Genomic DNA, 27,413 nt, shown 5'->3' with positions numbered 1-27,413 from the left:
CTTGTGTGGAAGAATATCATTTTTGTTGCTGACGTGAATGGCGCAACACGTCCAATGTCATCCTGTTTGCTTCTGAATTATATCGGCTTTACATCACAAACCAAATGCAAATTCCCTATTTGCCCTTGCTAAACCCCATTAACAAGCCCGCTAATCCAATTTTAGCAGATGGTATATAGACCAATACAAAAGAACCTAACATCCTAAACGAATGCAGGGGATTCTTGAATCTTTTCTCCTCGCAAAATTGTTACAATGATTGCATTTACGGTACATTCATTATGCTACACTTGCTAAAGTACAAGAACACTAATCCAACAAAAAATTATAAAGTACACATCTAAAGCCAACAAAAAAAAACACACACATATCTAACACACTATACTTAGGCTTGACAAATTCCCAACTGAATTATTTTAATTTACGCTTCAGAAGTCTTTCTTCAATCCAACATATGTGCTAGTCATAATGAGAATCGATCGGCTACAACATTTGCTCCTTACCTAATTTGTTGGTTTTGTTAAATAGCTCATGGTCCAAAGATTTGCACTTCCATCACCAATGTAATGACCAGCTCCAGCTGAATGCAGACCAAGTCATATAACTGGTAAAAGCACAAAACCCATGTTAGAAAATCTGGAAAAGAATCAGTTATGAGTTTGTATGCTGTCAAAAGGAACCAATATAACTGCACCTATTTCCTTTTTCTGCTCTCTATTGATTGTGATGAATTTATGGTTGTACTTGGCTTCTCAATGCGTTCAGTGGCTCATAGGAACCGCAGCTCCTAAATCATAGGCAGAGTTTCTATGACCTGCACCTATAGCTGCATGATACAATGTCTGCTTACCCAATGGTCTGCAAGCAACGGTAACCGCTCCTGTGGTGTCTGTGTGATGAACCAAGCACCTAATAAGATCCACAAGTATTGAAACATGACTATTGCAAATCTGTTATGGGCCATATCTTGAGCTTCAGAGCCAGACAAAAAAACTGAACAATGAGGGCGCTGACTGCAAGAATTCAAGTAATATGCTCTTAAAAATTTCTTTAAAAAAAATCCAATACCTGAATATTGATTTCTTCAGTGAGAGTTTGAAGGTTCGACCCTGAAAGGCTCCAGGGAACCCCATGCTTTTCCAACCATTAGTTTGACACGCAAAGGCACTGGAACAACCAATAAATCACTTAGCGAAAAAAAAAACACGAGGCACTTCAAGCATCCCTAATGTTTTGATGAGAGGTACCCAGAAGTGACGTAGCATTCTCCATGTTCATTTGAAGCAAAATCCCTGCTTCCTTGATGATACCTGGGTCAACCTCCAATACCAATTCATCATGTACCTATACAGCCAGAACAAGAACAATATTCATCAACCTAGATGTCAAAGTTATTATATAAATATGTCACTTTGTTGTTTGATGTCAAACTTATTATATAAATCTAAATACTTCGACAGTCCTTAACTAAAATATACAACACGGTAAGGAATTGCCCAACAAAGAAAGCAATCAATTGATTTATTTTTAATCCAGAACTTATATTGTTGATGGAAAGCAAACAACAAAGTAGCCACAACAATATTAACTTGTTGAGCAAATTGTGTAATGCGTAGAGTAAATGGCGATGCCAACATCATTTTCATTTTAAGTTCTTCAAGGAGAATATTGAAGAAATTTCAGTATGATCTGATGATAACAACCTGCAAAATTATACGACAACGGCCTTTGACATTTGAGAGTTTCACTGCAAGATCATTGTTCAGATTACCATTTGATCGCCCATCAACAATTACAGAATGAATGTTTATCATAGCCATCTTAATTATGTCTGCAGCAGATCCCTGAAAAATGAACATTCAATAACATTGAAACATGGAGAACCCAGAGATAAGTTTAAAAATTCCTAGCCACCTGACAAATGGAGTTTACAGCTTGTCTTTGAGCTTTAGCCTTCTCTTTGCTATTTCCAAACTTTATTTTTGATAGAAAACGTTTCCTGCCCATCAATGTTTCGACATATCTGCATCATAGTATGGTAGTGTAAATTGTCAGTGGAAATACAAAAAACAAGCATGACGCAAGCCATAATTCACAAAGACAGTAACAAGAGCAAACACTCTATTAGCTGAACTGTTTGATTGAAAAGGGGAAATAACGAAAAAGAGTAGATAGTTAAAGTAGATCAGGCATCTCCTCATTCCAAAAATTGAAAAGCACTGATCAAGAAGTAATTGAAAGGGTAACCATGATGAAATGCGTATTCTCAAATCAATAAGTTGATAAACATGAATTTCAAACAAGAAATTCAAGAAGGTACACAAATCAAGGCATGTCATAGAGATTCAAACTGTCGCCAAGATTAAACAAATCCCTTACTAGTTGCTATCATTTTCTTTAGGCTGAAATACTAACACCACATGCCGAAAATCATCAGCTGGATATAAAGTCCAAGATGATTAAGGCCACCATTAATATGAACCTTAACTATTGACTGTGAAATTCCACTTTATTCATGATAGATTGCACATTCAAGATGATACATATTGATTATTATATTATGAAGTATGTACAGAAAGGCCACCACTTTTGTAACCTAAAATAATCAAAATTTGAAAGCTCAAACTACAACAAAGTTGATGTTTCACGTAATTAATTGTAGAAACATTACCAATATGTAAGATAAAGGCAAAGAAATAGAGATGCACACATCAAGTATTTGAAGATGAACCAACCCTTTCTGCCGGCAAGATGCAACTGCTTCAGAAAGCCAAGCAGAAACACCAGGAAATGAGTTTTTAAAGCTTTGTATTTTCTCTGCAGCTTCTTCGGGGCTGCATTGAAGTTGTTCTCCAAGAGTGTTAGCTCCCATACCATACAGGATACCGTATATCAACCTTTTAGTGTAGTCTCTCTCCTCAGAATTAATTGCAGACTCTGGCTTACAAGTCCATCTTGAAGCTATCATTGTAAAAACATCACCATCTGGCTTACTTAAAAGTTCAATTAGTGCTAAATCTTTTGAAAAATGTGCCATTATTCGTAGTTCTATCTGGGAGTAGTCAGCTGTTAGCAGCAACCAGTTATCCTGCAACCAAATGCCACTGTTAATGATGCCAGACAAGTCAGATCTATACAGAACATGATTTCAAAAAGAAGCATTACTTGAGTAGGAACAAAGATGTCACGAGCATTGATAAGATGATGATCACATTCTGATGAGCTTGAGCTGTTTTGATCAACTCGATGGGTCGTAAAAACTACCATATGTTGAACACACTACAAAATCAGATTTAAAAGGTCAGTCAATTATTCAATTTTATGGCAGATAAGGAAAAACAGAAGAAACCTGAAGATTTGGTTCCTCCATAGAAAGGCGTCCTGTTGCTGTCGAGGTCTGGAGCCAATGTCCTTGTATTTTGTACTTTTGGGACTTCACACACAGCTGAGCCCTTGAACAAATTGATCCAAGTGTACTATTCAAGAGCTTCGACAGGGTTCTGTGTTCCTTAATTACCGAAATGATAGGATGTTGACCCCTACCATTGACACTTGAGCACTCAGAAAAACCATATATTGAATCAAGAACATTAAGTGTCATTATTACAGGCATAAGTGTCAAAAACATGTCAAATCAATTGTTGATGCCTGCATTGTCGTGTGATGAAAATCATCACATGACAAAATGCAGGGTCTGCAAATGCTGTTCATGCCCATTAGAACAATAATTGAAGTAACATATGTTAATAATAAAACAATAAAATATCAAAATAAAAATATTCAATTCATCATCCATGATGGAACAAAATATTCTATGACAGCATTTCTGAATCCATTCCAAGTTGGTTTTCTGACAAGGAAGATGCAACTAGTACCAACACCACTAGTGGTGCCATGGGATCATCAAAGTAGGAACATGCTAAAAAATTCCTCTACCCTAAAGATACAATATACAGGGCCACCATCATTGACATTGCGACTATGATAAAAGTTTGACAACAAAGTTCACTGCCTGCCAGCATAATTGCTTGAGGGAATAATGTTGTATCGACTACTAATTCCAGCCACTGATTGTCATGGCAGTTCAGGACCGCTGATCAGGCAAAGAGACATTATCTAGACATCAACAACCATCCAATAATTTATTTCAGGGTTCTAGTCCGAAAGAGCTAATGATCGATCTATAAAGTAATTAATATAGGAGTATTCCATTAGATAATGATGGAAATCCTCCACTTCAACCACTAGGTCAATCCCTCCCGGGTCCTGTATCATCCAGTAGGGAGAAATTGGACCATTATGATTGCTAACAACAGTTGAGGAAGCAACTCTGTTGTGCAAGTCAAATGTGACCTACGTTCATTGTGCTTGTTGCACAACACAACACCTGACAATTGTAAGATTTAGAACATACTAGCTATGTCAGAGACAATTGGGTTCAATGTGACTGTTGTACTGGTTCCCACAAGGGTGGCTCCCTTATCCCACGAAAATCTACTTCTAGAAGGTAGGAACATGAGAATAAAATACAAAGGTTTGTGTCTTACAAAATTCCTATTGGCCCAGAAAAAAATCTAGAAATTTATATTAAATGTTTTTTAATGATTTTAATGGTAGTGAAAATTAAAAAAAAAAGATCTTCCTAATCAAACAGTGGACACTAAAGATACAAGCTTGTTCTCTGAAACCATGATCTAAGTTCTCACAGTGGCGTTCATCTCTTGTTTACATGTTAAAAAGGAAACAGCAACGAAAAAAACCAAATCCCCAGTGATGACTGGATATGGACTTACTCCAAGTGGTGAGGCGTCAATTAAGAATGTACACCATGAGAGATGGAGTACCATATAAGAATGCTACTGTGGTCCGACTGGAAGGCGCTATGGCAATTAAATGTTTATCTCAAAATTAAAATTTTTTTTATGGAAAATGCTGTGGAATAGATTGCATACTTCCGACTACATCACCAAAGTCATAGACTCACAGGTCCTTATGACTGGTGTGCAAGAATCCTCAATTCATTTTTGTTTTCCACCTGTTGCTATGCTTGCTTATTATGGAACATGACCACCTGAGATCACTTTTAATTGAACTTCAATGATTCTGGCAACTGGATGGGAAATGGTTGGAGGGACAACATGGCAATGTAAGAGAGGAGACGATCTTATCCAGGACAGTTATTGCAAACTCCATATGGCAACTGTAGATAAACAGAAATGAATGTCATTATCGTAACCACCAGACCAATTTACATTCTATGCTTAGGAAACTGGATAAACAGAAAATAGTGTCAGCCACTATCAACTTCCTGAGTAATATCCAGAGGGAATGTTCAGATATATAGAGGCAAAGATTCTCCTCAAGAGAAGATGCGTGATTTTGTAATACTATGTGATGGATCTTATTCTTCTAATGATGCAGGTTTGGGATACATAATCAAAACCAAGGATGGTCTACTACTGGTTGTGTGGGCTGTATGGTGCAAGTCCCAAGGCAGGCTGAGGGCAGGGCCATTTTGGCAGCCTTGAACAAGGCAAAACTTCAAGGATAGAGGAATGTAGTTGTTTGTACAGACTCTCTTGAATGAATCGACTTTGTAAATGATCACAAGCAGCTGCCTTGGCACCTACAGAATCTACAATTTACTTACTTTTAGTATTACTTAATTCAACTCACAAATTCCACAATGAATCTGTTGATTCCGCATCATAGGATCGGTCAGTGTCACAATGGATGAATCAAAATTTTCTACCTATGTCACACGTAGTCTTCATCTATAATGACTGATGAATCCAGAATTTTCAATTGGACCTAAACTAATTCTGTCAATTGATCTTTTCTTACCATAATATTTTGTAAAACTTGAAACTTACGTAAGTGTCTTATCAACATATGTAGCAAAAGAACATACGGCTAGCCAAGGAGGTCGACGTTGTTAAATTCTAACATATACAGTGAATCTATAATGATTCAGCGCATAGACTAGTGAACTGGGGAAAGGTGACTAATTCTATAGCTTTTTGGGAGGACAATTTTGATGGGCATGTAATGCCTTTATCCATGTTCTACGAGAAGTTTGAGTTTTATTGAAATTATCGTTCCTTCTCAAAAAGAAAACAAAAAAAAGAGATAACATATAGCAAAGTAGATACCTTAACTGATCTAAAGAATGCTTATCTGTGCTAGGATGTAGTTTTCCCTTATTACGTCCCTGAGGAATAGGCAACTTTAAATGTGTATATAGGACATTTGCAATATCTGCAGCAGTATAAAGTGAGAAGGCCATCCCGGCAAGTTTGTAAGCTTCCTTCTCCAGCTCCTTCAACTTTCTCATTAACACATGCCTCTCACGAAGGCATGCCTCCATGTCAACAGCCATGCCCCAATGTTCCATGTCAGCAAGGACTGCAACCTACAATGATTTGTGAAAAAATAGGGTAAGAAATCAGATGTGGTACAAACAATGCAATGACTAATTATTCTGTGAGAGCTTAAAAATCAATAAAGAATACCAATGGATTCTCGATCTTCATAAGCACTTCAACAAGTCCCTCTGCAACCAGAAGTTTCCATAAAACAGAACCTAAAGCACGTACTTGTGCCACACGGCGGCAACAACCATTATGTGCTGCTTTACGCATTTGATTTCTCCACCTACCATCCCGATTAGCAGCTGCAGCAGCCTCATTAGATAACCGTCTTTTGACCACCTATATAATGGCATGAAACAACACATTTCCAGTTGTCAAATGTTACTTGAAAAGTTCAGAGTTTCCAATAAACATTCTCATTGCTGGTGTATAAACCAAAAGATGAAGTCCAAATAAAAACTTCTGTGACTAATAGGTGGTCTAAATCTAAGAAGATCTAGAAACACTAGGCAGAAAGCCAAAGCATACATATGAAGTATGAAACAAATAAAGAAAATTTTCTAAATCTCTAATGGTAAACTTGAAAGTTCTATAAGAGGACTAGCAGCAAACATTGGTTCTGGCACTACAAGTCCATATAAAACTTGGCATGGGTTCAAGTAAACCAACTTCTCTGAATGCAACTGTCAGATTGTACATCTAACCCTCCCCAAATCCAATGGTGATAGGAACATCATGTAAGATTGAATGATCAAATGACGCAATACACATAACCGCATGTGCCATCAACCTTGACATTCTCAGCAAATGAAATGATTAGAAGAATAAGCCCACTAAAGAAAAGAAAAAGGAGTAAAATGCAAGAGACTAACATAGAAAAACTAAAACATGATAAAAACAAAAAAACAGACATTATTATGTAGGACACTATTATATGTCCTAAGGAATGTGCAAGTTAAATTTTAAAAAATAATGTTAGCAGTAAGTTAATATCTCAACTTCTATCTCTCATGGAACAATGTGGAGACAAATCAGGTCCTTACAGCCTTAGGACATGTGAACAAAGATGTCAATATCTTAGCACAATAAGTACAAGTTTTTGTAGCATTTTGCCATGTAGATAGTGTGCAACAGTGGAATGTGACAACCAGCATGGTCCCATACAAACCAATATTAATGAGACAAGTTACAGAATGCAGAATCTATATTGGATACTTTGAAACACATTAGACTATGTGGATCACCAAATACATATGCAATGCTCATACCATCTAAAAAGGCAACCAGACAACAGGCAATATGTACATAATTTGGGAATTTGACATAATATGATATAGACAGTCTCCAACATCAATTAAGTATTTTTGCATGGTTGGTATACATTACATATGTGTTTCTGAATTAACAAGCTGTAATATCCAAACCATTTTGAGCCAGCTATATAAATCCTTTTCCTCAGCAAGCTTAGTTTCATACAATCTGGAAGATTAAAATAATTACCTAAATAGCAGATTAAGTATCCTATATGCAACAGGTGTAATTAAATGCCATGTCTACACGTCATGCCTTACTTTCTAAAAAATCATTGTGTCATGTGCATGTCTCATGCCCTGTCCAAGATTCATAGTATAAGCTGTTGATTCGATATATAAGCATACCTTTGGCAACGTAAAGGGTGAAGCACCAGTCCCTAACTGGGATATGAAAGGGTACAAAAGGCATTAAAGACAAATATGACAGACATATCAAGGCCCTTGCCCATCTAAAATTCAATTGGTAGAGTTTTAGCCACTAAACAATTTTTTTTAAACCATCCTATATATATATATATATATATATATATATATATATACACACACACACACACACACACACATATCAAGGCCCTGACACAACTAAAATTCAATTGGTAGAGTTTTAGCCACTAAACAATTATTTTAAACCATCCTATATATATATATATATCGAACTCTACCAACTAACAACTGAAACAAATAATAATAATGCATCTGAAAATTACAGCATTGTTGAAAACAACATCACAAATTAGCCTAACAAAGAGCTAACTGGAACCCTATGTCAAATGTTCAAGCAAAATGTTCCCACATGAAAATAAAACATGGAACATAAATTCAATATTCAATATAATACATATAATACAATTGACATCATTAAACTAAATGGATCATGAATTTATTAAAACTACCTTCTCGAGGTTTGGAGTTGATTTGCTTTCCTCATCAGGCCAAAGAATCCATGACACCAAGCATAGATCAACTCCATTATGCACAGACACAGATGGTAATAAAATAAATGAGTCATCAATTATCTTAATATCGTCCCATTTTATATAGTCACCATTGAGCCACCCAATTTTCTGGACAGAAGCACAAGGAAATTTTAAAGCCTGAATCTGTATTTTTAAGTTCCAAGTTGTCTTCCTAACACCATCTTGCCCCATGATTTTAGTAATCCTGTTCCATCTGCTTCTTGCAAGCTCCCATATGTCAAATTTATCTAAATTACTGCAGGCAGCCAGATCTTTAGATAAATTGCAATAGTAAACTGGTGATTTATCCCAACAAACGGCCAAGCCAAAAACTTCATAAAAGACAGAAGATTGCGAGTTTGGTCGTTTTAAGAAATGAAGATCAAAACAGAATTCATTAACTGAAGCCCACTTATCCAGGAAGCAGTCAAATCCACCAGGAAAACTGCTTGCACTAATAGGACCTTCAGATTTCTTATTGCTGGTATTCCCATTTAAACCATCCTTATCTCCAGGTCCAGGGTTACACTCGACTCTCATCTCTATAGCAGCATTAGCATGGTTAGCTGTTTCCCTCTTGATCAAGCTCCCAACATCGGTATCATTACCATTATACTGCATTGGTATTGCTGAACTTGTTTCTCCAGCAGCCTTCATTGTCTCAACTAAAATTTCTCTGTTACCTATAGGAGAAGCACTATCAGAGTTGACAATTTTATGATCTGCAAGTAGACTTTCAGCAGGCTGAACATCTTTGCTAGGATCTTCTCCGAAACAGGGCATTTTACCACCTCCAGGGGACTCGACTATATCAGAAAGCAAGGGTCGTGAAAACTGGGGCACATGAACTCCAAGTGACTTTAAAGCAGAAAATGCAGCAAGTCTTGATTCCTCTGCTTGGTCAAGAACAATTTTTCGTGCACTATTCTTTATCTTCTTGGCTACACCAAACTGCATGCGTCGAAGCTTTGAATCATCTAACGTACATTCCAAAAACATAATATTATCACGAAAAGTTCACACCAAAAGGTATTAATTGGAAAACTAGCATAAAAACATGATCAAGAAAAAAGTAGTAAAATTATATATTAATATGAATAGAACCAATCAACAAGAAGAAGAAGCTCCAATATCCTAGCCATTTGGGTCACTTATGTTTTTCTTTTGCCGCCGCTGAGCTCGATAATCATGCACTGTACCAAGCATGATTACAAAATTTGCCAAATTTCTAAAGAATTGGAATATTTCACACAGTGATACTCATGATAGTGACATGAATTATATTACTGTTTCACTATATAGTCTGAAAACATCACATAGTATTGGCAAATTAAGCATCAAAATTAAACTGATCATTGAGTTTCATTGATGACTACAAATTCACATATAGTCATTAATAAATCAAAATGTAAAGCGTACATCCTTTGCTTACAAGTTGGATCCATCTACTTTATGTTAACTACTGGTCCAAATTCCTTGCCATATAACATCTTCCTCCAACAAGCAGGAACATGCTATGCCACAAGCCTAAAAAGCCTGCAGCACTGCACCTCTCCTATCACAGGAAGCTTCAAGCTTTTAACCCAAGGAAACACATCATTGACAATGCAGAATCAATTTACCTGTACGAGTTTTAAATAACCTCTAGTCCATGTTTTGAACTTCTCAACAATTACCTCCACACTTGGTGTACAGACCCTTTCTGCAACATCATATGCCATAACAGCAATTATAGATGAAAACAAATTCTTTTGAATATTTTTCCATGTTCTGTTTTTAGAAAAAGATGCAAAAAATTATAACCATTACAATTTTTTTTTAAGGGCGAAAAACAGTCTATACTTAGACCACAACTATCAGATGATCTTGTTATAAAAATTCTATGGTAATACAAGGACAACGTCTTTAGCAGGAGAGAAAATATAATTTATATGGTGCCAACACCAGCAATCAGTTATTTGTGTGTAAATTTTATTTGAATTTAGAGCAAACTATTTGGTCGCCCAAAGAATGGAAGAATTTATAAGTAAATTGGCGAAGAAAAGGAAAAGCAACATAGCAAACTTTCTCATTGACTTCAAACAAAGCTAGGCAAGCACAAGTTAGAGACAACGACTGTTAAACTTAATTATATTTAGCTTAGTTTTCTTTACAAAAGGCCAAGAATAAGTGTGGGTACTCAAAATATTAAAGTTAGTTTTCTTTACTCAGACCAAGAATAAATGTGGGTACTCATAATATTAGAGGTCAACTGCCATGAAATGATAAGAATTTGGAGGAAGATCACATAAAACAAGAAATCACCTTGGTGAGTCCATGCAGAACTATCAAACATAGCTTTAACAATCTCAGTAACTGATGCTTCAGCAATGGCTAGAGGAGTCCGCAGACCAGCCTTATAAAGTGCCCGTGCTCTTGAACCCTTTCCAAGGATGGGAAATAACAAGAAATATGAAAATGGTTTTTCACATAACATAAAGTACAAAGAACAACACTATTCAGAGTAGAAGTTTGAGTCGTAGTACTTTAACATGTGGTATTGTAGTAAGTTCAACAATCTCTGCCCTCACTCCAAATGAAACACGATTCTGGAACTTAGCAACAAGCCCTTGTAAATCATGCCAGCCAAGCCTCTCACAGAATACAGACACCATCAAGGCAAATCTGCCAGCACTTTCCTGTAAAGCTTGAAGCATGCCTCTAGCAACTCTGAAGGCTTCACAAACATCAGAAACAGGGACCTCCTGCATAAAGGCAGATTTATAAGTAATTCACAGAAGCAATCTGAAAATATAATCATGCAGAGTTGTAGACAACTCATTTTATACAGAAAAGCCTGGAAATCTTCTACAAGGAAAGAAACAATGTAGTCAACTATGACAAAGTTAATGAAAACAGCCCGAACATAATGAACCAAAAATTATAAAGTAAGCAGCTGCATATTAAAGATAAAGATTAGTTTGAGGCATCAAAATCACATACATACACACATGAATATCCACTTCATGTGATTCCAACAACAATGCAAGCAACCAGCCACCAAGCCAAAGATGAACCATCAAATGCAACTTTGATGAGTCATATGTACTGTGAAACAGCCACTTGTTCGAAATTTCTCAATACAAATGCGACAGACTGGCAATAATTATGGATAAAAAGTTAGCCTATCAACATTTCTTATATGATTAATTATTAGCCAAAAATTTCAGAAAATATCCTTCAACATGTAGTGATGGCAACAGGATGGTATGCAACAACAGAACTAACAAATTATGGCACAAGAACAAATGATCTTATCAAGCATCATATAAGCAGTGGAAAATTTAACATTCACATCCAAGGTTGTCCTTCATTTCAACATTTATTCCTTGGCAACCATCTTCATGCGTGAAGATGATCTCATCATCAGAAAGGTCTCTGCTCTTTTTTATCACAGTTATAACAAAAATGATTAATTATAACAAAACTATAGCTCTTAAGTTAAACAAAAAAATTCCCGGAATATGATGAAAATCAACTCACCTGTACAAGCCTTGATAACATCAATGCAACATAAAAACGTTTTGATACACGTAGAGTTTGTTCATTGGATAACATTCCATTGTCAACTTCCGAATTTCGAGTTTGAAACTTTTCATTCAAACCACTCTTTTTTCCTCTCAATCTATTTTGAACAGGCATCGGTGCACCATGAGCCATGCGCATCAAGAAGGGTTCTGTTACACCCACTCGATTGCCAACCGACTGCATTTATCAGATTTTGGAGAAAATCAGAGGGATATAAAAGCAGCATGGGCTAGCAGTAATTGAAAAGACAGAAGGGAAAACTGAATGTCAAAAGAAAGCTGTACAGTTGTTACAAACTAATAGCTCGAATATCTGCCAACAAATTACAGCTATTGCAAAGTTGTCTAGCATAAAATAAACTGTAAAAAATGTTCAAGGTGATACCATAGAGAAACAGCACAAGGATCCCAACTTTCAGCAACTACATTAAAAATGTTAAGAATTCCAACATTGAAAATTCCAAGGCATCACATCCAAGGTTCTTAATTTCATACCGTACCGACGTTTCGAACTTTTTTCAATATGGTACGGTATGAGTGTACCGAGCGATACATCAGAGTGTACTGCTCGGTATACATATATATATATATATATATATATATATATATATATATATATATATATATATATATATATATATATATATATATATATATATATATATATATATATATAAAGAAAAAGGAGGCGTATGCTGCCTCGACGATGTTGCGTCCTTTTCGTCTCCTTGTCGCGTCGGATGAGGAGAAGACCGTGTCTTCTCCTCATCTGCAGTGTTCGATGAAGACGTCGAAGGCCGCAAACATCTCTGAAGAACGCAGCGACGACTGCAAGCGTCTCCAACCTTCGGCAAAGAACATGGCAACGAAGAAGCCGAGCCACCACCTCTCCATTACCTCTTGGACTGGGATCGTCGAGGGAGGGCGATGTCGGATCGGGAAGCGTCGAGATTCTCTCGATTCTTCTCCCTCTTCTTCGAGCACTTTCTCTCTCTTCTCCCTTGACGCTTCTTCTTCCCTTGTTGCAACCAGGCTGATACCGTCCAGTAGCGGGCGGCGACAATTGAAATCGACCGTTACCGACCTGTTTCGAGCAGTAACGGTTGAAATATTAACCTTACTGCCCAATACAACCCTGTAATGTCCGATACAGGGCTAGATCAACGGTACCGCCCGATAGCGAGCGGTCCGTGTATCAGTCTGCTGGCGGATCGGTACATACCGTCCAGTACGAGCGGTATCATTCAAAATTAAAATCCTTGATCACATCCACCCCTAAAAATTCACATATAGTCAGTTCTCGAAGTGTCTCAATGATGACTTAATCTAGCTAATAACAAAATGTGCAAAGCACAGGAAATATTTGCACCTCAATAGCAGAAAAGGTATATCTACACCTCATAGTACTATAAACTAATATTTAGGATCGTAAGACATTTTGTTTAAAATTTTTCTGATGTAGACAGCATTTTGTAATTGACCACATATAATTTCTTAACAATGGCAAATGTTACATCCTTGTCTAAAATATGATATTGGAATATCATATCACCTTGTTCTTCATAACTTGAGTATCCCCACCTCACAGGAGCGAGAAATGCCTATGGCAGCAAAACTCTCCAACAAACCAAGCAAAAGGAAAGAAATGAGTAGAATATGATCATTAGTCTTTTCAAGGTTTCTAGTACCAACCATGGACATAATTTCTTTTGAAGCAAAGAAAGACCAAAGTGGATTTTATGCTTGAGTGTTGAACACATCAAGAATTTTGCAAAATTAGTAGCAGGAAACTGTATAAACTTCAAAAATGGCGGCAACCTAGACCTTCAAGATTAAGAAACCAATAAAATGGAATCACTGGAAAAGTCTCTGAAAAAACCCATATCCAAAAGATTCAATCTTCCATACTCATGATAAACGTTTCAGTAATAACTCTAACCAGGTGATACAATGCTTCCCTAAAAGTGTCTCATCTTTTATTTATTATTAGATTACTTATCCAAAGCAAATCATGCTGCCATGTCCCACCAGTTTGCAGCCTAAAATAGATACAGGTACTATAATCCTTTTCTATGCAATACAGAGCAGAAACTACAAGCTTTCATAACAGGAGAACAAGTATCAAATACATGTATAAACACGGGGAAGGAATCAATATCATAATTGATGCAACTAACCACAGACATGTAAACTTTGATAAGCTAACACATACCAGGTTTTCAATGAACAAGACGAAGAAGAAAGAACAAAGGGCTAATGATCACACCTGGTCAAGAGCACACATTTCCATAAATCGTTCATAGTATAATTCCCAGTCAGGTTCAACTTCAACATTAATGGGAGTAACCAAGTACACTAAGTGCAAATCAGATGCAAGAACAAAACCCTCTCTTGCCCTCAAAAGATCATCCAATACAACCTGCAGAGAGGAAGAGATGTGGAATAAAGTCGAGCAAAGAAAATTAAGTTTAAATTAAACCTATAACAATAATAGACAGATATATATGACTTTAAAACTTGCACAATCCTACCAGTGACTCTTCAGGGGTAAGAGAACTTCCAAAAGCAGCACGTCCAAGCGGGGTTGTGCTGTACAACTTGGTATCTTCATTCCATTTGAGAAATTTCTTGTGACACAACCATCGAAGAGAATCTTGAGCAGATTTAACAACATCTTGGAATGGCTTTGTTGAGTTCAGAAGTGTGCATCTAACATAGCGATTGATGTCATGTGCAGTTTGCACAATCCCACCAGCAACAACTTCCATTATCGCATGAGTCATCCCATTTTTATCTTCAGATAGACAAGAGTGCAATGGGGGGCAGCAATCATTCAGTATAGCAGCAATTCTTTTGGCCTCATCGGCCTTGCAGATAAGAATCTGGTTTAGAAAAAAATGAAAAAAAAATTAAAAATTTATGTTACTCATTCAGAGATACCCAACCAAACAATGAAAAAGACACCCATTGAAGACAGCAACTTACACTCTCCCCTTTTGTGTCTATCCCAGTTCGACCTGCCCGACCAGCCATTTGTCTATAGCGTGTCCCATCAATAAAATCACGACCAACCCTTGGTTGTCTGAATATAACCCGTCTTGCAGGCAAATTGACTCCAGCAGCCAAGGTAGAGGTAGCAGTCAAAACACGTACAAGTCCTTTACGATAGCAAGTTTCAATAATCTCTCTTTCCTCAACCTGTAAATGTTGTGGTGTGATATGGCTACAAATACAGAATAAACACACTACATATATGACAGCTTCATGTGTTCAAGAAAACTACTAAACAATGTTAAAAGCGAGTTCACAGCCAGTTAACTCTACGACACACACACATACTGTTGAAGTAAAGAACGCTTCAAAGAATTACAATGACATCAAAGAAAAATGGGAGCTTTACTAAAATTTTATGTTTATGCTTTTTAGTGCCACAAGTAGTCTAGGACAGAGGAAGAACATAAGGATGATCCAAATTTATATGGGCAAAACCATGACATAATCAACACAACTTAGCGATATCCAGAAACATATAAGTGCACATATGCACAATCATTAGGAGAAACCACATGTGCACACCTAGACTCCCACTAAAAGTTTATGCAAGCCAAAGGAAGAAATAGAAACAAGCACATTAACTTGATCATAACTTGTAAGAAGCAAAGTTCCTAAATTATTTGTACTTAAGTGAGCAATCAATATATGAGAATCCTGCTAAAGAGTCCTGTATTATGCTGCCCAATATGTAATGTATACCATGGGTATATATATCTCAGTGAAGTCACCAGGCGAGGCGAGGCGAGGCCCGGGAGCCTCGTAAATGGTCCTGGAAAGTGCCGCCCAAGTGCATGACTGAGCTCATGAGTCGAGTGGTTCAGAGGTAAATGTTGTTCGAGTCGAACTTGAACCGAACCTAATTGGAGTGGCCCCTTGAGATCAAACCATAACAATGTGTCTTCCAAACAACCCCCCAACACACACACACACATGCACAAAACCTACCCCTTGGAAAACCTAATCAACAATGGGTATTCCTCTCCATCGACAAACGATGACAATGTCTTCTTCAAAAAAGAGGCTTCCATGCATTGAGAGGATTTATAGGAAGCTCTTCTTCTCACAACAACTCTCTTCTTTCCTTCCCATTGTCATCTCTATTCCCTCATTGTTGCTCCCCCCTCCTCCACCTCGGTAGATCCCCTCACTATCCTCGCCTTATCCTCAACCCTACCTCCCACCCCTGCCATCCTCCAGTGTCAAGCTTCCCAACCTCAACAACCCCCTCTCCTTCCTCCTCCCACTTCCCCTCTCAACTGATAGCTACCACACCCTCCTCCTCTAATAGCTCTTTACTCTCCTCCCAATCAACAACAACCCCCTTCTCATACCATGGTAATCCCCTCTCTCCTCCTCTAATAATCCCCTCTCTCTCCTCCTCCAATAGCTCTATGCTCTCTTCCCATCTGACAGCAATCCCTGTTCCCAACCCTAATAGCCCCTCCTCATCCTCCTATGTAAATTTTCTTTTAATATAATTAATGAATTTTTTAAAAGATTGAATTTGTCATTCCTACTACCTAGTGTTTTGGATTGTCACTACAATTTTCGATCTTAAGTCATGGTACCTCAAATGAATATCAATAACAAAATAAAAAGAGGATCATGTATGGAAGTTTAATTATTTAAAGGACCCAAAGGATCCTAATTTTGTATCATGTATGTTTTATGATAAGAAACCGAAAGGTGCCATGATTTGTTCAAAACAACATCAAGTAGGGACTTTCAAACATGTTTACACATCTTAAAAGTGACGTGCAAAGGTGATAGAGGCATATATGAACAAGAAAAAGATGCAAAAGATTGAATCACATGGTTGATTATCTAAAGAGGAAGAGGAAGATGTCGAGAATATTGGAGATAGTGTTCAAGAGAAAGATGGCATAGAAGAGGTAAATGCCAACGATGAGAGAGTATCGGATAGGAGAGCAATGAAATTGTTATTGTAAATATGTGAAAAATTACACAAAAGAAAGGACAAATGGGCTTGTATATGTTTCAAGAATCAGATAAAATTATGTAAAGCCAAAAAAGGGCAAGGTTAAGGCAGATATGATAAAAAAGCAAGAAAATGAACAATTCAATATGTTACTTCTTTTATGAGGATGTTGCTCACTTCTTCTACGAGGAGGTATTCTTTTCATCGCAACCCGTTAGATAGCTCTAAGCATATGATTAAAGCTATTGGAAGACATGATCCTATATTAAAGTCTTCAACATATAATAAGTTGAGAGTTACAATATTAAAAAAGTTGAATTACACAAATAGTTTGATAAATAATCATAAGGATGCATGGGCAAAACATAATTGTAAATTATTCTATTATGTTAGATGCATGGACCAATAAAAGATGAAGTATAATCAACTTGTTGGTCAATTGTTAATTAGGAGCTATGTTGGTTAATTTGATTGATGTATTTTTTATAAAATATAAAGAAAAAAATTTTAATAACATGACAAGTTTGTAGAAAAATAAGAGCAGAACATTGTTCATGTTATAACACAATGGAAGCAATTATATCTTAGTCGGTACATAATAGATGCAACTATATTTTAGCAAGTACGATTTTTTTCTTTGAATATTTTAATTATCTTGATTTTATGTTTTAGACACTTATCAATTATAATTTCCTATTTTTAGGTAAGTTACTCCAAGCAAAAAGGCTGCATTTGTATTGGACTCCATGTGTGACACATTATATTTATATGATATTACAGGATATTAAAATGGTTATTTATCTAATATTAGAGGATATTAGAATGGTTATTTATCTAATATTAGAGGATATTAGAATGATTACAGACCTTGTAGATTGCATCTCTATGATCTTTCAGCATATTATTTGTGTAATTCAACTCCTTTTCAAATGATGGAACTCTCAACTCATGATAAGTTAAAGATTTTAGGACTATGTCTTACAATAACTTCAATCATATACGATAATTTAGAACCATAGCTATGCATGACTTTAACTAGTTCTTGAAACATATACAAGCTCGTTGGTCCTTTTTTATGTAATTTTTGACTTCTTGGCAAAATTGACTTCCTTTGCTCTTCTATCTATTATTTTATTGTTACTAGCAGTCCTTAAAGATTGCATCTCTATGATCCTACATCAGACTTTACCTTATACTCTCTTGTCGCTAGCATTTACATATTTCGTACCATCTTCCAATGGAACGTCATCTGCAAGATTCTTAACACATCTCTCTTCCTCTTCAGATAATCATTCAAGTCATTCAATCTTTTGGGTCTTTTTTTCATTTACATAGATGCCTCTATCACCTCTACAAAGCACTTTTTACATACATAATCATTTCTATAAATCCCTACTTAATGTTGTTTTGAATGAAATATGCCACATTTAGTTGTTTTATTGTAAAAAATGCATGTTAAAGCATTATGATCCTTTGAATAATTATAATTTCATGCAAGATCCATTTTTGAGTTACTTATAGATGAATCACTTGAGGTATTGCCTCCGGTATTAAGGATTCAAGATCCCAAAACTGTAGTGGCAATTTCAATCATTTAAACAATTCATATATTAACAGAAAAAATTTACATAAGCGAAGGAGGAGAAGGAAAAAGAGGATGGAAAGGGGGTTATTGGGGTATGCTGAGGGACTGATGTCAGATGGGAGGGGCACAAGGAGCTATCAGGTAAGGAGGGAGAGGGGACTACTGGGGTATGGAGAGAGGGTTACTGTTGGTTGGGAGGAGAGCAAGGAAATAATCGAGGAGGCTATGGTTGATGTAAGTTGAGAAGGAAGCAGGGAGCCATCGGAGGAGGAGAAGGGTGTGGTGGTTATCACTTGGAAGAGGAAGAGGGAGGAGGCAGGGTTGCAATTGTGGTGGAGAAGAGGAAAAAAAGGGCATTATAGGGAAAGAGGAGGCAGCAACGAAGAAAAATGAGAGGGGGTTATCGTGGAGGAGAATAAGCAAGCAACGACAGTGAAGGAGGAAGGAGAGGGGGGTTGTCGGGAGGAGAAGGGGGTGGTGGCGAAGGATGAGGCTATCAGGTTCGAGGGGCAACATTAGAGGACAATAATGGGGGCTATCGAGAAGAGGGGTCAAGGGAAGCTCGATGTGGGAGGGTGGGAGGGATGACTACAGAGGAGGTGTAGGCATGGACAACAAGAGCTATCGAGGAAGAAGAGAAGGGAGGAAGGATGAGGAAGAGAAGCAATTGTAGCAGAGGAGGGACAGGGGGTTGTCAGGGTTCAAGGAGGCTCAATAGGGAGGGGTAAGGGGCAACTAGATAGGACGAAAAGGAGGGAGGGGAAGTAGAAGAGAGTTATCACTAGAAGAAGCTGTCAAAGATCGTATGGAAGCCTATTATCGAAGGAAGATGCCATCATCAATTATCGATGTAGAGGAAGGCGCTAATGCCCTTCATTAATTAGGTTTTCAAAGGGGCATGGGGTTGATCCAATTCGATCAAAACAAAATTAACAAACCATAACATGACTCAAATTAGATTTGGATGGATGTTGATCTGGTTTGATTGAACCAACAACTCTGATTGGGTTTGGCTCATGAGAGTGCCAGAACCTCACGACACCTAGGCTCAAGCACGCACCTACGCTACCCCAATTCATGGCACCCACTCGAACCACTTACCGGGTCCTTGGGCCTCGCCTCGCCCAAGCACCTAGTCAAGACTACGATGATCTTATTAACACAGATAATAAGAAAATGTCAAAATCGAAAAATATATACATATATATACAAATATATATATACATGTATATACATATATATATATACTTATATATACATACATATATATATATATATATACATATATATACATATATATATACATATATAAAAGCTTATGGTAGAGTCGAGGAAACAATTCAAAAATTTTACATGAGAATTAAACAATTATAAGGACAACATTGCAATCATAATATAAGGACACTATTTAAACCCAAAATTGTTTTATAGCAACTCCATTATAAAGTTAATGCAGAAGTTGTATCCGAATTATATCAGGGCATTGCAAGATTAATTCTTAACAATAAAGCTCATGATAAGATCATAAATGAATTATCAAGGCCATTTTAGAATCTCTATAGCAATTCGATCTATTGAATCTCCGACTTAATCTCCAGGTATTTGTAACTTCATATAATTAAACACCATGTAAATGTTTAAAGTAAATTTACAACTAAATAATGGAGTCTATTTGGAAATCACACCAAACATACACCAATTTGGTATTAATATTTCGAGGTTGACTTGTAACACTTCAAGTTGTGTACGAGATTATAGTGTCTTTAAGAATATAACTGTACAGAAACAATTTAGTTTTAACAAATATATTATTTTTTATAAATGAAGCAACTAATTACACTTAATTTGTATGTCAACACATATTCACAAAGAAAAAAACTTAATGGAGCATCAAGATGGAGCATCAAGGACTACATGATTTTATTCGCATAAAATATAATCAAGCACTTAAGGCTCATTATAATTTATGAGATACCATTGATCCCATTGCATTAGATGATATGGATGATTCAAACAAATGGCTAGCGGGAGAAATGGGTGCTAACTTGTAAAATGCCGAAGAAGATCTTATTTTTTATGACAATTTGTCGTCAGGAGTTATAAAAAGAGATTAGGGTGTTGAAGAAATATAAATATACACAAGATAACTCTTGAGAACAAAGATGGATGCAAAAACTTCAAATTTATCACTTGCCTGTCGAAGAAGAAGAACCTTATTCCGAAGAAGATATATAAGAGCTTAAGGGATATAAATCAGTTGAAGAGGAAGATGAGATAAGATTAAGAATGATGAAGTGGATTTTGATGATCATTGATGTTAATCTTGTTTTGTTTTGTCATTTTGTTATTAGATTTTGACAATGTAGTTTCATACTTTAAATGAATGTAATTTGATATGTTATTTTTATTTTAGTGATCATATTCCTTAATGATAATATATTTTTTAGAAACTTTAATATTCACGAGCACCGAGTACTTAGAGCTTCCGGCTTTTTTGGCACCTTGGTAGCACCTAATGTTTTTAACTACATTGATATCTTGACACCAGACGTGTATTGATTCCTGGCCAACTGATAAGGATCCGATAATGCACCACCAGTATATCAATACAAAGCACATTGGCATACCAATTCAAACAGGTTGGAGGGGGAGGAGAAGAGGTGAAGGGGAAGGAAATATAAGAGAATGTAAAGAGAAATGGAGTAAGAGGAGGCAGAGGAAAAGTATGGAAACGGTGAGCCAGCAGACGACCTAAGAATATGGGCAACAACAACGACCAACTAATGCATCATGTGACAGCGAGCGACAACAATGAACAATGGGTGATGCAAGCATCAAATGATGTCAAATAGTGGAAGATAGTAGCAAGCAACAGGAGACATGAGTAGTGGACAAGACGAGGCAAAGAGAATTGAGATCGAGAGAGAGTGAGAAAGGGGAGTTAAACAAACAATTGTCACTATCAGAAAAAATTAATTTTGAACTATAGAATGAAATTGCATGGTCCACATGTCATCCATGCCTAAACTGATAAATAATGCCTAATACACAACAATCCAAGCAAAATTTAAAAACATGGTACATATGACTTGTCCAAAAGGATCTGCTCAAATTACCAAACCAACCAAAACAGCCCAAACCATTCTTGATAGCTTTATTTCTATCGATTTTGGTTAAAACTTAGCGAATTTTAACCCAAAAAAAAAGAAAAAAATTCAAGCAGTTTGCAATAAGGATATAAAGCTAAGCACCTAAACTAACTTGATGATTGAAGTATTTGACACACCAAATTAAGGCTTTTACAACAACAACCATTTATTATCCTTCAATTTGCATAGAGAAAGAAGCAAAAAGGACATGATGCAATCCAGTGATTTAAAAAGCATTAGGCACCAAAAGGCGCCAAGGTCCAAAAACGCCCGAGGCGCTCGCCCGAGCGAAGCAAGACACTAAAATATAAAAATATATAATACAATTAATAAATATAATTATTTAAATAAAAATATGATATTAAATTAAAAAAATCTTACAAAATCACAATATCACATTAACAAAAAATCTCAAAATTCAAAACAATAACAATAATTTTAAATAAATAAAAATTAGCAATATTAAAATTAAAATAATATATTATTAATCTAATAAATAAAAAAATATTATTACTAGTACACAGTTAACAGTATACTATTAATATACTATTAACAGTATACTATCGAGTCGATGTGAGAAGAGGTAGCAGCGAGCAACGGCAATGGCAGCGGGAGCGGAAGAGGCGAGCGGCGATAGTCGCAGCGGCAACGATAGCAGCAAGAAGCGACAGAGGGAGCAGTGAGCGACGACAATGGCAACGAGCAGCGGCAACGACGAGCGATGACAGTGGCAGTGGTAGCAACGAGAAGCGACAGCGGGAGTGGCGAGCGACGACAGTGGCAGCGGAAATGGTAGCAGCGAGCAGCAACAGCGGGAGCAACGAGCGGCGATAGTGGCAACGACAGCGGGAGCGGGAGCGACGACAGTGGAAGTGGGAGCGGCGAGCAACGATAGTGGTAGTGGTAGCAACGAGCAGCGATAGCGGTAGCAGCGAGCAGCGACAACGGTAGTGGTAGCAGCGAGCAGCGGGAGCGGGAGCGGCGAGTGGTGACAGTGGCAACGACAACAGCAAGCAGCGGCAGCGACGAGCAGGGTTAGGGCTGGGAAGTCACGAGAAGAAGGCTGATATTGGTGCTTTAGTTGGTTTGATTGAACCAATTAAAGCACCGGAGATCGAACCAGACCTAAACCGTTGGTTCGGTCACTTGGTTTAACTCGGGCGCTCGCCCGAAGCACCCGACACCTGGGCTCAAGCGAGCGCCCAGGCGACGCCTCTTTGAAGAGTGCCGCCTGGAAATGAAGTGAGGCACTCAGGCCTCGCCTCACCTCGCCCGAGCGCCTGGCAAGCGCCCGAGCGTCTATTGAAATCACTGATGCAATCCAAGTTAAAGGGTTTGAACAATTCAAGTCTATATTGTTTTTAATTTGTCTAATGTCAAATTAGTTAGAACAAAGGGACTTCTTATTTTTTGATATTCTCGTTCAAATTTTTATTTCTAAATAAAAAAATAATTCAGTTTGAATTTATTTTGATTATGAAAAACATAATTTTTAGGATCTTCTAGAAAAAGAATGACAGTAAAATATAAGCCCTAAAAAGGAACTAAACCAAATTAAAAAATTAAATGATGAAGAAAGATAGATTTGATGGATTCAACATTACACGTGTGCCCACGTATGCAAATAAACACAAACATGATTACACATGTATAGTACTATTATGTAATTAAAAAAAGAAAATAAATACCGTGAGGCCAGCATGATGATATGCAACACCAGATGGGAGAGTTTGTTCAAGAATAGGGTCCAATCCAGCAGGAGACCTCCTTAAAGCTTCAATTGCAGCAGAAGCATCATTAAACTCACAGTCTTCGTGAATACCATCAGAAAATTTCTTTGAAAATCTGGCTACATGCCTTGCAGTTGACTCGCATCCTTTACGGCTGGAACAGAATAAAAGAACTGAATGACCATCTTGAACAACCTGCACAAAGGGTGATATAAGGCACTCGAGCATGTTAGCCAACCAACTTTCTTAAATGTCAAGCAGAAAGCCCACAATGTGCACAATATAATCATACCTCATTGCACAATTCAATGATGTGATCTGGATCTTTACCCCCAAGATCAGCAGTTTTTGAGATAATGCGGACGACATTCATTTTCTTGTCAAAAATGGTATTTCCAACTTTAACGAACTCTTCTAATGGAACAGGCCGAAAATCCGTCTGATAAAGAGCTGCCTAAATCATATAGTAATAACCATTGAAATATTTTAGTACTTACACTAGGACATACAGAATTCAGGAAGAAACTCACAGATATAAGACAACAACCATGATGTTCATTTTGTTTTCCTAACCAACGTGGTGAGCTTTTCTTAATAATCATCAATTTTCATATCCTAGTGAATTATGCATCTGACTATCCGCAGATACTTCTCTACTGATCATTATGTGCATAATTGTTAATTATCAATTGCTAAAAGATAAGAATTTCTTTCAAAAACATAATCAGCGATTCAGCTAATCACCAACAGATCAACTTCATGTTGAAAAATGCAAGTAACAGAATTCATGCACAATGACTGAAATAGTGTTGAATTACTAACCTCTATGATCAACAAAAGATAAATACAAATTTAGAAAGTATGAAAACTCCATAAAAAGGACATACCTAGTGCGGGAGACTCTTACCAATACAACATCTAGGTAAAGCAGTATTATCTCATTTATAAAGAGGTATGAAAACTCTCCAACTGCCCTTTGTGCTAGAACATGGGGCTAGAAATGATACATTGGTCGTTTCTACTCTTTAGTTTCTACCAACTAAAAATTACTCAAAACTTACTTGGAAGGCTGTTTCCAAGAACTAAGAACTCTATACAATACGAAAATTTACACTGCTTAGCTAACTAATAAAGAAGCAAAGGTCTTAAAGAAATCAGAATTGATGTTGAAACTTGAAACGAACTATAGTTTAGTTTGATTTTATAACTGTCTTGAAAAGAAGAGAAATCCACATACAAATTTACTAGCAACTACTTCTACTAGATTGACATAATGCCAACCACACTTTTTTTTTCAGTCTGAGCACTTTATCCCAAAAGCATTTAAAATAATGCCCAGAGACCAGTTAAATGTTAAGTACACAGATATACAACTCAATGAATATTTTGGAGCAGAAAAGATCTGTGTAACTAATGCAAGAGAGCATCTGTAAATTGTATCCATCAAAGAGTAGAGTACATCATTTTGGATAGTCGAATTCCCGTTCAGTTCTATCATGATCATTCTATTCATTAAAAAAAACCACAAGTATTTATCTCGGTTAACAGGCATGAGTGCAGATTGTTTAAATTTGATACGTGCTGACAAGGCAGAAAGCTACTGGATTACAACCCAACAGAATAAAGAGAATTATAGATTTGTTTACAACTTGCAAGCACATCAAAAGCACAACACACAAACATGTAAATAATTTCCACTGTCCCAAACAGACTTGGATAAAAAATGATCAAAAGAAAGCACCAAGAGAGAAGGCAAAAAACAAGATGCAACAAATAAAAATAATTATATACCCAACAGATTGTAAAACAGGAAAAAGTGCCTCCATGAAACCAAGAATCTTATGATCCCAAGCAGGGTCTGCAACGATTTGTGAATTCAATCGAGGCTAATTTGGAAAGATTAAGAGGAATAACTTTCTAATCAGGAGGTATGTATTCGCTTTTTTTAATTAGAGAGTAATTAAGATCTTTAAGATTATGATTAGTATGTTTCATGCATATTAAATATTGAATAATATTTATGATAGTAAAATAAGTTTAATTAAGTTTTATTAAAGTTATTTAATACTGTGATTAGTCATTTTAATGATGATTTAATCAAAATTTGTTCGATTTTATATCAATTCAATGTCTTTAATACCTATTAGGGTGTTTGTCATGTTTATAATATTTAAAGAGAAGTAATTAATGAAAAATTAACTATGTTAATCGTATAATTAGTGTATCTAATGATGATTTTATCATAATTTAAATTATATTGGATTAAAATTACATATTTAATGTTTCTTTTATGTGTTTGACATATATATGATGATAAAATAAGTTTAATTATGTTTTATTAAAGTTATTTAATACTGCGATTAGTCATTTTAATGATGATTTAATCAAAATTTATTCGATTTTATGTCAATCCAATATCTTTAATACCTATTAGAGTGTTTGCCATGTTTATAGTGTTAAAAGAGAAGTAATTAATAGAAAATTAACTATGTTAATCGTGTAATTAGTGTATCTAATTATTTTAATACTTCTTTTATGCATGTAACATATTTATGATGATAAAATATGATTAGTTATGTTTTAATAAAATTATTTAATATTGTGATTAGTGATTTATGATCGATATTTAGTTAATTTAATATGTTTATACTTTATAGTTTATTTGATTTAAATTTGATAGGATCATGGCACCAAAGGAACAGTCACATGATGATGCATGGGTTCATGCCCGAAAGATAGATGGAAACCGTCATCATTGGCAATGTATTTATTGTGACTACATTGGCAAGGGTGAAGGAATAACTCGGGTGAAAATGCATTTGGCTGGTGGGTATCCTGATGTTGCAAAATGCAAGAAGGTTCCAACAGAGATCCGTAAATTATTTCAAAGCAAGCTTCAACAAGCAAAGGAAGATACATTTAAAAAGAATGCAAGAGTTGAGGAAGAATATTATAGGGCTACACAGAAACGAGTTTATGATCAGTATGAGGGTTACGGTGATCAAGTCGACCCGGATCTCACAGTTGGGATTCGTGCATAATTGGAGCATCAGTATGCGGTCAATGAAGCAATGAGGCATCGACGACCTGACTCACAATTGGAGCATGGCAGTGGTAGTGGAATCCAGAGGTCAACCAACATAAGGCAACCAACTGCTCCTTCTCAGTTAGGCCGAACTAGTAGCATGAGGTATGGTGGACTCCTTGGTTTTATGAGAGGTCTTGGCAGGAGGTTTACACCAGATATTGTTGATATTGATCCGCAAACCTATCCCCCACAATCAGCGAAACAGACACGGATTGACAATGCATACACAAAAGAAAAAAAATGGGATATTGGGAAGGCAATCTCAAAATGGTTCAACTTCCATAGGATTCCAGCCAACACAGCCCAAGGTCCATATTATCATAGCATGATCTCTTCTATTCAAAAGTCTAGCATGGGGATCCAACCTCCAACACCGAAGGAGATTTACAGCGTGTACTTAGATGAGGAGGTGGCAGAACTAAAGGATTGGATCAAATCCTTCAAGAGGTAATGAGACGAATATGGGGTGACATTGATATGTGACAGTTGGACAGGACAAACAAGAATGAGTATCATAAACTTTCTTATTTATTGCAATAGAAGAGTGGTGTTTCATAAGTCCGTTAATGCTTCTGAAAAGATCCAAGATGCAAACTACATTGAGAGCTTGACGGACACTATGATAGAGGAGATTGGACCATAGTATGTTGTCCAAATAATAA

General features: G+C 36.5%; 1 protein-coding gene across 6 annotated transcripts in view; it reads right to left on the bottom strand.

The window, feature by feature from the left end:
* Window positions 1-385: 385 nt before the first annotated feature.
* The window catches only part of LOC103971247 (helicase and polymerase-containing protein TEBICHI), a 37,871-nt gene continuing 10,843 nt past the window's right edge, over window positions 386-27,413 (bottom strand). For 3 of the 6 annotated variants that reach the window (XM_065174453.1, XM_018820714.2, XM_018820715.2), the window contains 19 exons: window positions 23,956-24,117; window positions 23,622-23,858; window positions 15,192-15,404; window positions 14,738-15,088; window positions 14,473-14,625; window positions 12,163-12,384; window positions 11,166-11,384; window positions 10,945-11,062; window positions 8,578-9,617; window positions 6,513-6,710; window positions 6,153-6,412; window positions 3,350-3,539; window positions 3,166-3,279; window positions 2,736-3,088; window positions 1,915-2,023; window positions 1,704-1,844; window positions 1,248-1,344; window positions 1,069-1,167; window positions 771-909 (listed from right to left, as the gene is read on the bottom strand). In XM_065174453.1, coding sequence (XP_065030525.1) covers window positions 1,085-1,167; window positions 1,248-1,344; window positions 1,704-1,844; window positions 1,915-2,023; window positions 2,736-3,088; window positions 3,166-3,279; window positions 3,350-3,539; window positions 6,153-6,412; window positions 6,513-6,710; window positions 8,578-9,617; window positions 10,945-11,062; window positions 11,166-11,384; window positions 12,163-12,384; window positions 14,473-14,625; window positions 14,738-15,088; window positions 15,192-15,404; window positions 23,622-23,858; window positions 23,956-24,117 — 4,260 coding nt within the window. In that variant the 3' untranslated portion in view covers window positions 771-909; window positions 1,069-1,084. Of the gene's footprint in view, window positions 605-694; window positions 910-1,068; window positions 1,168-1,247; window positions 1,345-1,703; window positions 1,845-1,914; window positions 2,024-2,735; window positions 3,089-3,165; window positions 3,280-3,349; window positions 3,540-6,152; window positions 6,413-6,512; window positions 6,711-8,577; window positions 9,618-10,944; window positions 11,063-11,165; window positions 11,385-12,162; window positions 12,385-14,472; window positions 14,626-14,737; window positions 15,089-15,191; window positions 15,405-23,621; window positions 23,859-23,955; window positions 24,118-27,413 lie in introns of those variants that run through there. The other 3 variants (XM_009385224.3, XM_009385226.3, XM_009385225.3) reach the window with 2 other exon arrangements.

This window comes from Musa acuminata, chromosome BXJ3-11, assembly GCF_036884655.1.
Source record: "Musa acuminata AAA Group cultivar baxijiao chromosome BXJ3-11, Cavendish_Baxijiao_AAA, whole genome shotgun sequence".
NCBI lineage: Eukaryota > Viridiplantae > Streptophyta > Magnoliopsida > Zingiberales > Musaceae > Musa > Musa acuminata.
The sequence above is the reverse complement of the archived record's forward strand: the minus strand, read 5'-3'. Positions and strand labels throughout refer to the sequence as shown.